The 13,725-nt window shown below is 36.8% G+C and overlaps 2 protein-coding genes across 2 annotated transcripts; one reads left to right on the top strand and one right to left on the bottom strand.

The window, feature by feature from the left end:
- The first annotated feature begins 858 nt into the window (after window positions 1-858).
- Window positions 859-2,335, top strand: LOC120208694 (zinc finger protein CONSTANS-LIKE 16-like). The gene is made up of 2 exons (XM_039207909.1): window positions 859-1,855; window positions 1,958-2,335. The coding sequence occupies exons 1-2, from the start codon at window positions 926-928 to the stop codon at window positions 2,171-2,173; spliced, it is 1,146 nt and encodes a 381-aa protein (XP_039063840.1). The 5' UTR covers window positions 859-925; the 3' UTR covers window positions 2,174-2,335.
- Window positions 2,336-6,404: 4,069 nt separating this feature from the next.
- Window positions 6,405-7,144, bottom strand: LOC120208700 (non-specific lipid transfer protein GPI-anchored 13-like). The gene is made up of 2 exons (XM_039207915.1): window positions 6,802-7,144; window positions 6,405-6,719 (listed from the first exon to the last, which is right to left on the bottom strand). Exons 1-2 carry the CDS (start codon window positions 7,142-7,144, stop codon window positions 6,505-6,507), a joined length of 558 nt encoding a protein of 185 aa, XP_039063846.1. The 3' UTR covers window positions 6,405-6,504.
- Window positions 7,145-13,725: the final 6,581 nt, after the last annotated feature.

The following is a 13,725-nucleotide window of genomic DNA, read 5'->3' as shown; positions in this document are numbered from 1 at the left end:
TTACATCACATGTTCTATTAATTGTTAATAGCAGTTGACCCGTGACAATAACATCTTAATTATATAAAAACGAATGTGATCATATCTTAATTAAATAAAAAGAAAATTATCATATTTTATGTTTTTAGAAATCAGTGACAAAAATAAACAAAATATAAACATAAGTGATCATTTATGTAGTTAAACTTTTTTTTAATCAAGTAACTATCATGCCATATAAATATATACTATGATTAAGGTATGTTCTCCCATTGTGTACCTCAACATCAATCAAACTAGAGAGGGTCACTGGCCCTTGGCAGCCAGTCACATGAGAATCAAAGGTAACATCCACACACGTCAGAAGGGGACCGCTCCCTTCACAGTCTCACAGGTAAAAGAAATTTTTGTTGTCATCTCGTTTCAGTTTTGCATTAACTAATTCGGATCGATTCGTATCGTAGATCTGATTTTAAAGAATTAATCTCCTCGTAGGAATTTTTTGTATATATAAAAATTCGAACTCGACACATTACCTAAGTGATATCAAGTTGTATATCATTTAAACCAATCTATATGGATAATAAACACAAAATAAGAAACCAAATCCCATAATCACAACCTCAGAATTCAGAGAAGAAGAAAAAAATCAACGGCAGGGAGCCATAAGGAATCCATGGGGTTTCACAGATAACCAATGAGAATTCAGGGAATAAGATGAACTTCAAAGTTCCAGCCAATAACCAGTGAGATAATCCCCAAGCTCTGGGGTCCCCCAAAAAACCAGACCTTTAATGTTTGAAAACAACCCCCTTTTGCATGCCTCCAAAAGCGTTAACGGTTCATCACATTCAGCAACTTACCCTTCGACCATAAATAACTAGGCTGCAACTTACCCTTCTATGCCTTTGTAAAGCCACTTCTGTTGAGAGAAGAGCTAGTTCCGATGATCACCGACAAGAAGGCGGCGAATACCGTGGGAGGCAAGACGGCTCGACCATGCGACGGTTGCTTGCAGAAGCGTGCACGTTGGTATTGTGCTGCCGATGATGCGTTTCTCTGCCAGGGTTGCGACACTTCGGTCCACTCTGCTAATCTGTTGGCCAGCAGACATGAAAGGGTTCGGCTTGAAACTGCATCTTCTCGTGGTACTATTAATCGAGATGTTGCGCCGGCGTGGCACCGAGGTTTCGCTCGGAAGTCGAGGACACCGAGGCAAAACAAGGCCACGTCGGGGCAACAAAAGGGTGATGAGGGGAAGGTGTTGGTTTGGAATCCTATTGATCCTCTTGTTCCTGAGGTTGGTAGCGAAGAAGGTTCGGTCGAGGAGAACGACGAGCAGCTGCTTTGTCGAGTGCCGGTGTTCGATTCCTTTTCCGGAGAATTATGTAACATGGTACCAAGTGATTGTGACGAAGTTGGTATGCTGAATGGAGACGGAGATTTGGTTGTGGAAGGTCATGAACATGACAGAACATGCGAGTTGGATGATGGTTTGCATAGTTTTTTAGCATCCGATTTGGATCTCGCCGAGTTCGCCGCCGATGTCGAGAGGTTGCTCGGAGTTGGACCCGATGAGGATTCTAGTGACATCAAAATAATGAAAGTCAAGGAAGAAGGTACAACACCTTGCTTCATTGAATCTGCTTTTGAAGTTGGAAGAGCATCCTTAAACTCGAATTTCGACTACGAAGACGAACCGAAGGCGATTCCGGCAACGGAGAGTATGACAACGAATCGTGCGAGTGAGGCCGATACATCGAAGAGGAATAAGTTGCTGAGACTGAACTATGAGTCAGTGATCAATGCTTGGACCATCCAACGCTCTCCTTGGACGACCGGAACCCGACCCGAACTCAACCCGGATGACTTCATGGTACAATTCAAAGCTCCTAACTCATACTTGGCCAATGTCAGTCCATGTACTAGTTGATTTATATGCTCAATTAACCATTCACAATCCATGTCACTTCATCAGCTGAATGGAGATATAGGAGGAACATACAGGCCGGCAAGAGGAAACAACACCGACGGTGAACGCGAAGCGAAGGTGTCGAGGTACCGAGAGAAGCGAAGAACGAGACTGTTTTCGAAGAAGATACGGTACGAAGTTCGGAAGCTAAATGCGGAGAAAAGGCCTAGAATGAAAGGCAGGTTTGTCAAGAGGACATGCTTTTGTGGGACTGGGGACTGATTTTCCTTGAAGAAACTAAGGGTACATAATAGGGTAGTTGCTTAGCCAATACCCTACACTATATTGGCTAAGGCTTGTTGTTATTAATAAATGGACTAATTTGGGTAGTTCAAGTGTTCAACTGTTGAACTACTAGACCTATAAACTCTCTGGATTCAACTGGTGTGCTAATATCTCGCTAACGTACAGTTGAAGCTCATATAGGTCATCGTTTCCAACATTGTACTTTTAGAAGTCTAGACTGTAATGATCGTTAAATTTGATAATTAAGTAACACGTGTTACCCTCGTAATTTCTTTAAAGATTTTACTTTAAAAAAGAGGTTTTAAGAATATTTTTAATTTAAAAAATCCACCAATTTTATTAAAATTACAAAATGACCCCAAAATATTCAAACCCTAACCCCTCCTACTACCGTTAGCGGCCGGCCACCACCATTACCATCGAACACCCACCACGTCGCCGGACCACCACTGTGGGTCATTCCCTTGCCGTCGCTCCAATGCCACTTACTTTCATTCCTTGAGTCAAAAACCATTGTGGCCCAAATACCCAATTCTTTGCAGCCATTTAAACCTTCTAGTAATTAGTAATGTATTCGGTTCGGTTTGGTTTTCTTTTTTTGTTAAAATATGGACCGGACTGCACTTTACAGGTTTTTTAAAATTAAAACCGAAACTAAAATCGAATGACATAAGAATAGTGGTTTTGGTTCGAGTCGATTTTGCGATTTTTGATTGTTCATTATTTTTTAAACTCAACATCCAAAATAAGAAAATTTAAAGCTTAAATTAATTGCAAATATATCAATTTAAATTTATAAAAAGATATTATTAGTTTTAAATTTTATTTATTTAAATTTGTCTTATAATAAATCTAAAATGAATTTGTTTGAATACTTATTTTCTTTTATTTTTTAAATTCAGTTTGATTCAGTTTAAATAGTTTCCGTATGGAAAAACCAAAATCGAATTGCAGAGCATATTTATTTTGTTAAACCGAACCAAAACTGAATCGTAAATTGAAAAAACTGAACCCAGACGAGATTAATTTTCGTAAAGAATTTTCATATAAAAATGACTATTAATTCTTAAGAAACGAATGCAATACCACGACCACGACCACGACCACGACCCGACCCGACCCCAGACGAGACGAGACGAGACGGACGGCGGCGGCGGCGCGCGAGAGTACCCCTTGTTCTCTATCACTCAACAAGGAAGTGAGAAAGCCAAGCCTTAAATACCATTCCCTATAGTGTTTCTAATACTATGTGGGATTGAGCATTACCAACACTTGTTTCCAATACAATGTGATTATTCAGGAAACAATTAACAATCATGCACCTTAAAACAACTGAATCAGCAACCAATTGCATTAGTATTATACGATTAAATATGTCATAATTAAAAGTCAATCTACAATCAATCGCGATTATTGCAATTTTAAGCGAAACATTCAAAAATAATATCACTATTTAAGGCTCAATCCCACATAGTATTGGGAACAAGTGTTGGTAATGCTCAATCCCACATAGTATTGGAAACACTATTGGGAATGGTATTTAAGGCTTGGCTTTCTCACTTCCTTGTTGAGTGATAGAGAACAAGGGGGACTCTCGCGCGCCGCCTCCGCCGCCGTCGTCTCGGGTCGGGTCGTGGTCGTGGTCGTGGTCGTGGTAATACGTGTCTTCGATACGTCCGCGCGAATACTATATTTTTAGATAAAATTCTTAAGAAATAAATGCAATACCACCAGTCGTTGCGATTTTGGACTATCGCAACGAATTTGGAATAAATCGCAATGTGATAGTCGACTATCACATTGCGATTTACATATTCGCATTGCGATAGTCCAAGTTCGCATTGCGATAGTCGAAGTTCGCATTGCGAATCTGGAAACTGATTTGCGATACCGGAGATCGCGTTGCGAATTATCGATCGCATTACGATTTAGTTGGTCATTTTGGCAAATCAAAAAAAAATTGGTTAAAATCGTATATTATAAGGCATTTTTTGTCACTGAGGTTATTTATCTTTTATTTATGTATCATTAGTACCCATCAAGCTTCTACTTAAAAAAGTATTACTACCAGGAAGAGAAAGAATAAAAATGGCAAAAAGATATAAAAGGCTTCAATATTTTTGAAAAAAAATTAATGTGGCTCTCGCATCATTTTTTTTTTCGATGTGGCCCTTTCAACTCAAAAAACAAAGTTAATGTGGCCTTTTCACCAAAGTTTTTCGGCGTTTAACCGTTACGGAACTGACGTGACGGTTCACAGTACTAACGTGGTAGCCCACTTGTCATGTTTGAGTTATCAATTTAGCTCATATGTCATGTTATCCACCACGTTATCAACCACCATGGACTGTCACGTCAACAATGAACTACTACTTCAGCACCGTGAACTGTCATGTCAACATCATAACGATCAACGACGAAAAACGTTAGTCAAAGAACCACAGTAGACTTATTTCTAAGTTGAAATGTCATATTAGGAGAAAAAATAATACGAGAACCACATTAATTTTTTCTTTTAAAGTATAGAGACCAACAAAGATTAAAACAAAAGCGGCTTTAACATTTCGGTTAACCTATCTTTCTATTTTGTTGTTAATAATAATAAAAACGAATGATGAAGGCGACTTCGAATTCACCCATTTGTACATGATTAGGACTTCCCAAAAATTACATGGTCCATCCTTGCAGGCCAATTTTCTTGTCCATTTGCACGTAACAAAATTGATTCATGAGTGCTTCATCAATTTTCTTGTCAATTTATACACCCAAATTGCTTGAATAAAATGTGTAAAAAGTAGAGATGGGCATGGGACTCGAACTCGATGGTTCTAACCAAACCCGACTCGATCGGGTCGGGTTTTTAAAAAAAATCGGGTTTAGGTCGGGGTTTTTAAATGTGATGTCGGGTTTGGGTTTAGGGTGAAAAATACCTGACTCGACCCAAAAAATATATAACTTTACATTATATATTTAGGAATAATTACAATAATACCCTCTATATATTATTATTTTTAACTAAGTCACTATTTTTATTGAATAAAAATAATATTTTTATTATTATTTTGGGTTTGGTCGGGTTTTTAAGTTATATATCGAGTTGGGTGAACTTTTGTTTTGGTCAGGTCGGGTCGAATTTCGTGTGGAGGATTCTTTATTCTCAGGTCGAATCAGGTGGACCAAAAACCCGATCTATGCCCTAAAAATATTTACCTTATAGGGTGCAGTAAAAATTATTTTTTGAATTAAGATGTTTATTAAAGTATTTAGTAGGAAATATTATTCATATAAGGTATAATAAAAATTATTTTCTGAATTAGGACTATACGACGACTTCTTAAAAGTGTGTAGATTACTCGGTAACTTCTCCATGTAGACACAGTAGAAAAGTGTAATTTCGTAGAAAAGTGTAATTTCGAGTAGAAATTGTTGTGCAGTCTGCACAATTTCCAAAAATAGTAAAGAAATAAATATTTATAATCAATGACGAACAAACTAAGAGAACAAACTAAGCAACCTCAGTGTTAAAGAAATTTTTGTTGTTTCTTGAAGTTCAGAATTCGTGTACCAGAAATATTACGAGTGTGAGCGTTTAATGTTAAATGTTGGAGTGTTATCTTTAAACATATGTCTTATTTTTACCCTAGATTAATAAATAAAAAAAATAACCAATGACTTCTTGTAGGGGTAAACATTCAATCGAGTCATGATCTAGGTTCTTGAGGGCAAGTGATGGACCTCGTGAGGAGGATCAACTCTATGCAAAAGGTAATTAAGACATGGCTTTAGTGATGGTCTGAGTGGGAGCGTTCGTGATTCAAGGAAAAGTTTGAAGAATGACGATGGAGGGCCTGTTAAGGTAATGACCCAGTTTCAGACGTTATAAAGTCTACTAGTATCATAACTGGTAAGTTTATTTAGCTTTTTAAGGAGAAGTGAATTGGCGTTAGATCTTCACTATCCCCTCACCCTGAGTTAGCATGTGGAGCTACCATGGTATAAGCGGCTTTCTCTTAGGTTTATTAAAAATTTCAAGTTATTTAAATTTTATTTGGTAGTTTGATTTGAATTTGAAAATTTTTCGAATAGATTCGAGTCAAACTTTTTCAAATCAAATCAAATTAAAAAGATTAATTTTATTGAGCGAGTTTTGCTCACAACTAACTTCTTGTGCTTGCATGAAACAAACATTAACAACGGTAAAGAAAGCTACTGCATATAAATCATTACCAAAATAGGTAAACATTGTTCCAATACATACATTATACGTAGAGATAGTAATATTCAAAGAAAACAAATCATCAATAAATCTAAACCAGAAACCCAGCATCAAGTGCCAACTTTGAAACCAGAATTACAGCAACAGCTAAGAGATCATCATGTGTCTTAAATCTACCAGCATTGCTCCGGCCAAGCCCCAGCCCCATGATGTTTGGTCTCGGTGCCGCCGGAACATTAGGGTTCACCATGGGGGAAGAAGCAGCAACAGGAGTATGATTTGTCCCAAGAGAAACTTGAGACAACCCTTCAAGCAAAGAAATCGATTATCGAAAAAAACAGACATGAATGCGATCTAAGAAGCAATTGGGTCATAACTCTAACCGTACCTGAGCAAACAGTGGTGTTAGCTTGGAGCTTGCAAAGAATAGGTAATTGAACCGCAAGTGTCCTGTTTATAGGAAAAGCACTCAAGGTGGTGTCATTGAGGAGGAGGCAAAGACAAGCGGGTTGCAGCCCGTAGAGCTGGTCCAGATTGTCGCAGCAGGATTGTGCGGGTCTTTGAGCGTTGCCCTGCACGAATGGTGCGCATGGCACTAGAGCCACCAGGCGAGGGCTGCAGTCGGACACGGTTGGTCCTTGGCCTGGGGTCATAGGGCTCTGAGAAAGGAAAAGACCGGCGACCAAGAACATCTGCATAATAAAGGCGGAAACAGCTTGTGAAACTGCCATGGTGAAGCACTGTAAAGTGTGAAATTTTGTTGATCTGATTCTCTGCAGAAACTAGGGTTCACAGGGTAACTATTTAAGATGTAAACGCATGGTTTATGTGTGAGTAATTTTACATGCATGGTGTGTGTGTTGTTATTCTAACATGCAGATTTTGTTCAATGTGAAAATTAAAAGTCAGTCCACCTATGATAATGAATCAGCCCTAACTAGGGACGGGCATGATCCAATCCAATCCGATCGAGTCAAATTTTAAAAAAAAATCGGGTTTGGGTCGGGTCGAATTCAAGTATAGGGTAAAAAATACCCGAGCCGATCCAAAAAATTATAATTTTACCTTATATATTTAAGGATAATTACAATAATACTCCTCTATGTATTATGTTCTTTTAATTAAATATATATTTTTATTGAATAAAAATAATATTTTTAATAAATATATTATTTCGGATATGGTCGAGTTTGGATTTTACCTCAAAAAAATAAGATCGAGTTCGGATCGAGTGGATGATTTATAATTTTTGGGTCAAATCGAAAGGACTGAAAATTCGGCCCGACCTATACCCAACCCTAACTGTAGCACCTCCACTCGATCCATCCCATTTTGAATTTAATCCACCTATCAGTTGTTGAAATATAAAATTCAAGTCTCCTAAATCTTAAATGATATTTAAATTTGTGGTTTAAGAATTACTTTTACCCCTGCAATAGATCAAATTTATCATTTTTGTCCCTATAATTTTTTCGTATCAATTTAGCCTTCAAAGTTATTTGGGGCATCATCCTAGCCCTCAAAGTCCATTGACCTTTTTGATTAATAGAACAGTGAGTTTTTTGTATCTACGAATTAAGGGATTATAATAAAATATTTACTAAATGTAAGGGTTAGAAAAAGATTTCTTAAAATTTTATTGTTTATTTCATTGAGATTAAGGTATTAGGTCAAAATTTTGGAGATTTTTCCTAACCATTATATTTAGTAAGTATTTTAAATATTTTATTAGTTATTTTTTTATAAATGTCAAGTTATCATCAAGTTACCTCAGTAATGTTGGGTGACATGAAACTTGATGTCATCCACAAACGTAGAAAACTATTGATTCTGTTAATCAAAACGGACTCCGAGGGTTAGGATAATGCTCCTAAACAACTTCGAGGGCTAAATTGATGCGAAAAAATCATAAGAGTGAAACTGATAAATTAAATCTATTAAGGAGATAACAATAACCCTTACACCTAAATTTGCCAATTTTAACTCGAACATAATTCCAAAATGAAATAAATATTAGATGATACATTTTTTTAAAACTCGATTAGTGAACATAAAAGGATATTTTTTTAAATTAACAGAACCCTAACTCATTCAAACTTGAAACAGTTGGTTTTAATTAAGTATTTATTTTAGTTCTGTCAACTTTAAGCCATGTTAGCTGAATCTAATGATATATACAAAAGGAAGCTGAAATAAAATCTATGAATATTATTTATATTATATTATATACCTATAAAAAAAATATCATTGTGCAACGGAGATACAACTTGGAGAGAGTGCACACGTGCTCGTATTGAAATTCGAATTTTTTCGATTAGTTATTTTATCGATAGTACTCACCTTGAAATTTTTTGTGTACACCCTAAAATATGAATTTTCTTCAATTAGTTATGTATTTTATTGATGGTGCCACCCTAAAATTTTATTTGCACGCACCTCGTTTAAAAATTTTATGTTGTTAACATATGTGTGCCCATTCTAAAAAATATTTCTAGATCCGCCACTGTTTAACACTATAATATTCATTAACATCTAATATTTCACATCATTCAAGTAACATCTAAACAAATTCATTGTCATTTCTAATGAATTCTTTATTTTAAAACATAAATACAAAGAAATCGAATTCCAACAAAGAAGATGCAATTGCATTGCAGAATGAAGTCCAATGGTACTAAGAATGTGTTAGCAGAGTATGTAACTTGAAAGTACATAAGAATGATGGATCCACAAGTGACACAAAATTACAATAATGTTACAAACAGGACAGACTTTAGCCTATGTTACTCGGATTTTCCATGAAAGTATTTGTGTCCGACACTGATTACGAGGATATGATTTCGACATTTACACCCGAATCCGAGTAACATAGGCTTTAACATCAAAAGAATGAACCAATCTAACCATCAAGCATTAAAGATTACTATAGAACCCTCATCCAATAGAATTTCTACATCTCTCCTTATCTAGAGATAAAGAATATCACTTATCATCGACCAAGAACTGATCGGTTGCAGTTCTTTATTCAAATTAGAAGAGATAAACCACCTTTAACCGACGCAATCCGATGATTGTTATAACATCATTAAAATTATAAACTTTTATCTATTTAAACTTATATTAACGTTTATAATTTGTTAATTTCATTGTTATTCCTATTTCTATCTATAATAAAACGACATCGATGTTAGTTATATATATGAACTAATGAAGCTTCGAAAAGTAGTAACTACAACAAAGAGTCTTTCCTCTAGTAATAAAATCACACCTGAACTTGTTAATTATTAGGAGGAGGGCGGGTTCTAGGTGAAGAATAATCAGAGAACACCACTTCGAACATCTAAGTCCTTGTCCGAAACTGAAACTGGAACAACACCTGATATTTCTCCTTGTTGTCTGCCCCATCCTTTTATCGTCTTCTCCTCGTCAATCTCGTTCAAAATTATGCTTTTCCCATGTTGGAGTATGAAATGCATTGCATCACTACTATGTTGTTGTTATCTGCTGAGTGATGTTAAGCATGAGTTTGTTATGATTCTGTTATAAGTTTGTTTGCGTACGTGTATTCAGTTCACGTGTATTCACTTCCTTTGCGTGCTAAGCTGGCAATTGAGTTAGTTAGTATTGTTATTCAGCTTAGTATATAAGCTCCTATTGCTAAGTGTAAAAGCAGGTTATTGTGATTGATAAAATGAATGAGAAGTTATTCTTCATTCTTCTTGCTTTTCAATGATAGTTTAGCTACTATCATAACATGGTATCAGTCGCTTTTCCTGGAAACGTGTTTCTCGCTGCATGGTGTTATGCTTGCTGGTGAAGAGCTATTGTTGATCCACGGGTGGTGTCTCCAGTGAATTCCCCTGGGAATTCCTCGGTGTCTCTCTCTACTCCCTCCTGTGTTCAGCATATTCCCAAACATGACACGGTCAAACTTGCTGAAAGTATGTATTTGCTATGGAAGCATCATGTAGCTCTTATTCTTAATGGTTATGGTTTGCTGAAATATGTTATGTCTGATAGTGTTGTTCTAGATGAATGGGTTACAAACGAGTCTAGTCAGGTTGAGGAGAATCCAGCCTTTGTCATTTATAGACAAGAAGATAAATTACTTGCGTCTTGGTTATTGAAAACGGTTAGCTTAGATGTTTTACCTCACCTTACAGGTTTAATGTCTTCCCTTGCTATTTGGAATGCCATAGCACGATTGTTTGGGGATAGATCTAGTACTAAGATTTCTGTACTTAGGCATACTTTGCACTCTCAACAAAAAGCAGGATTGACTGTAAGTGAGTATTTGGCAAATGTTAAGTCTATATGTGATATGTTAAATGCAGTTGGTTATGTTGTTACTGAACAGGAGCATGTCAGTGTTGTGCTTGCTGGATTGTCCATGGAGTTTGAGTCTATTATTGCGATTGCGTCTCGTGACTCTTTATCACTAGATGTTATTACTGAAATACTTCTTGATTGTGAAGCTCGGCAGAAGACTATTTTTAGTGAGGGTCTCTCAGCAAATATGGTAGTTCGATCCAATGATTATCGCACTCGTGATGTTCAAGCAAGTTAAGAGATGTCTGAGAAACAGTCTTCTCAAATTACTGGACAACAAGGTAATAGCTATTGTGGGTGTGGTCGAGGAAGGTTTAATGGTTCCAATCGACCTCAATGTCAGTTGTGTGGTAAGTTTGGTCACACAGTTCAAAAGTGTTATCATCGGTTTGATATGGACTTCACTGGTATTTCTACTGAGGTTGGGCAGAGTGATACTTGGAAGAAGTCTTCGAGTTCAAATGTTGGTAGTCATTTATCTCTCTCATATTCTCCTCGAATGCAAGCTTACACACATCTTATGGCATCACCTTATTCAGTTGGTATAGTTTACCCATCCTCAGTGTATCCTGGAGTTTCAGGATTATCACCTCCGTTTTATCATGGTTTTCCATACTCATCTTTTGGATCCATGCTTATAGACACTCGGTTTAGTTCATCCAATCCAAATATGCCTCAGTCTACTACGGCTGGTCCACTGTGGTATCCTGACACGGGTACTAGCCATCACGTTTCGAATGATCTCTCAGTGTTTGATTCAAGAACTACCTATACATGTAATAACACACTTCTAATGGGTAATGGTAAGGGTGTTTCCATAACTCACATTGGTCAAGGCTGCTTGCAGACTAGTTTCAAGCCTTTGATCTTGCAAAATATGTTGCATGTTCCTGATATTAAGAAATATTTGTTATCAGTTTCTCAATTTACACGTGATAATAATGTATTTCTCGAATTTCATCCATTCGACTATTTTGTGAAGGATGCTCAGACTCAGACCATTCTATTACGAGGGAAGCTCACGGATGAAGGTTTATACTAGATACATCCTACTATTGAAAAGGAGACTAGCTATCATGTTAATAATGTGTCAAGATCACAATCTCTTTTGGATCTGTGGCATAAAAGATTGGGTCATGCTTCTGTTAAAACTGTAAATGCAGTTATGAAATCTTGTAATGTGTCTACTGATGCGTGTAGCTTATCTCAAATCTGTACTACCTATTTTCAAGGCAAAGCACATAAGCTTCCATTTTGTAATTCGATGACTGAATACACTTCTCCTTTTCAATTGATTATCTCAGATGTGTGGGGACCAACTCCTTTCACTTCTTCAAATGGCTATGTCTATTATATATCTTTCATAGATGTGTTTAGTATGCATACTTGGTTATATTTGCTTAAGCGTAAATCTGAAGTGGGGCAGTGTTTTATTCACTTTAACAAAATGATAAAGGTTTAGTTTGGTAAAATAATCAGGGTTGTGCAAAGTGATAGTGGAGGTGAGTATCAACCTCTTTATACATGGTTTCGTGATCATGGAATTCAACATCGAATTTCATGTCCGAACACCTCTGAACAGAATGTAAAAGCTGAGAGGAAACATAGGCATGTGGTTGAGATGGGGCTGACTTTGTTGGCTCAAGCTCATTTACCTTTAAAATTATGGAGTCATGCGTTTACAGCAGCTGTGTATTTGATAAACCGCCTACCAACTGATGTTCTTGGTGGTAAATCACCTTTTTAGAAATTATATCAAGCATCACCTAACTATTCTGACCTACGAGTATTTGGTTGTGTTTGTTTTCCATTCTTGAGACCTTTTAATAGGCACAAATTGGAGTATCGATCTAGGCAGTGTGTGTTTCTTGGCTACAGCTCCTCTCACAAAGGTTATAAATGCTTGGATGAAAATGACATAATTTTTGTCTCTAGGCATGTGGTTTTTGATGAGACAATATTTCCCTACAGTGTATGCAAAGTGACTGAAAATCACAGTGTTTTTCTCATGTTTCGAATGGAGTCTTGCCAGTGATTATGGTTCCACGAGATCATCAACCTTCAGTTGAGAGAAGTACTAATAATAATAATGCACATGCCACTCCAGTTCATGATGCTTGTGGTATTAATTGACAGGATGTTTCCTCTAGTGTAAATACTGATGAATCAAATGTTGTTGCTAGTCCAGGTATGACCATTATCAGTATGAATCAGTTAGTTGATGGTGTTGCTGAATTGTCTAGAACTGATAGTGAGTCATGATCACATGAAATCATGCATGAATTCATTGTCTCATAAAATGCTACTCGTGTTCCTTCTGCCACAACTACTAATGCTCATTCTATGGTTACCAGAAGTAAAAGTGGCATTACGAAACTGAAAATTTATCAAGTTGCGTGTGCTATTAGAGAGACTCACAATATAAAAGAGGTTTTCATTCATCCTCATTGGAAGGTTGCTCCTCAAGCTGAATATGATGCATTAGTTCAGAACAAAACATGGTCTCTTGTTCCTCTTCTTGCAAATAGACGAGCTGTTGCATGCAAATGGTTGTTTAAAGTAAAACGAAATGTTGATGGTTATGTGGCTCATTACAAAGCTCGTCTTGTAGCAAAGGGCTTTCTTCAAGAACCAGGAGTTGACTTTCATGAGGTTTTCAGTCCAGTAGTTAAACCTTCTACCGTTCGTGTTATACTTTCCCTTGCTTTGACCAATGGTTGGGCGTCAAGACAAATAGATATCAATAATGCTTTCTTGAATGTCATTCTCACTGAAGAAGTTTATATGAGTCAGCCACCAGGTTATGAGCTAGGTGATGTGAACACTGTTTGTAAGCTTCATAAAGCCATTTATGGATTGAAACAAGCTCCTCGAGCTTGGTTTGAACGACTCCGTATGTAACACCCCAACCCATACCCGACCCAGATACGAGTCCGAGGTGTCACATTGACTTTTCAAAACATGTACTTGTATAAAATAGTGA

This window comes from Hibiscus syriacus, unplaced genomic scaffold (assembly GCF_006381635.1).
Source record: "Hibiscus syriacus cultivar Baekdansim isolate YM2019G1 unplaced genomic scaffold, ASM638163v2 tig00016885_pilon, whole genome shotgun sequence".
In the NCBI taxonomy this organism is placed as follows: Eukaryota; Viridiplantae; Streptophyta; class Magnoliopsida; order Malvales; family Malvaceae; genus Hibiscus; species Hibiscus syriacus.
This window is presented reverse-complemented; position numbering and strand designations above follow the sequence as displayed.

Coding starts and splice junctions, on each gene's coding strand:
- LOC120208700 (XM_039207915.1), bottom strand. CDS start 7,144: ATGGCAGTTTCACAAGCTGTTTCCGCCTTTATTATGCAGATGTTCTTG. Junction 6,720..6,801: donor TAACACCACTGTTTGCTCAG/GTACGGTTAGAG, acceptor CTTTGCTTGAAG/GGTTGTCTCAAGTTTCTCTT.
- LOC120208694 (XM_039207909.1), top strand. CDS start 926: ATGATCACCGACAAGAAGGCGGCGAATACCGTGGGAGGCAAGACGGCT. Junction 1,856..1,957: donor TCAACCCGGATGACTTCATG/GTACAATTCAAA, acceptor TCACTTCATCAG/CTGAATGGAGATATAGGAGG.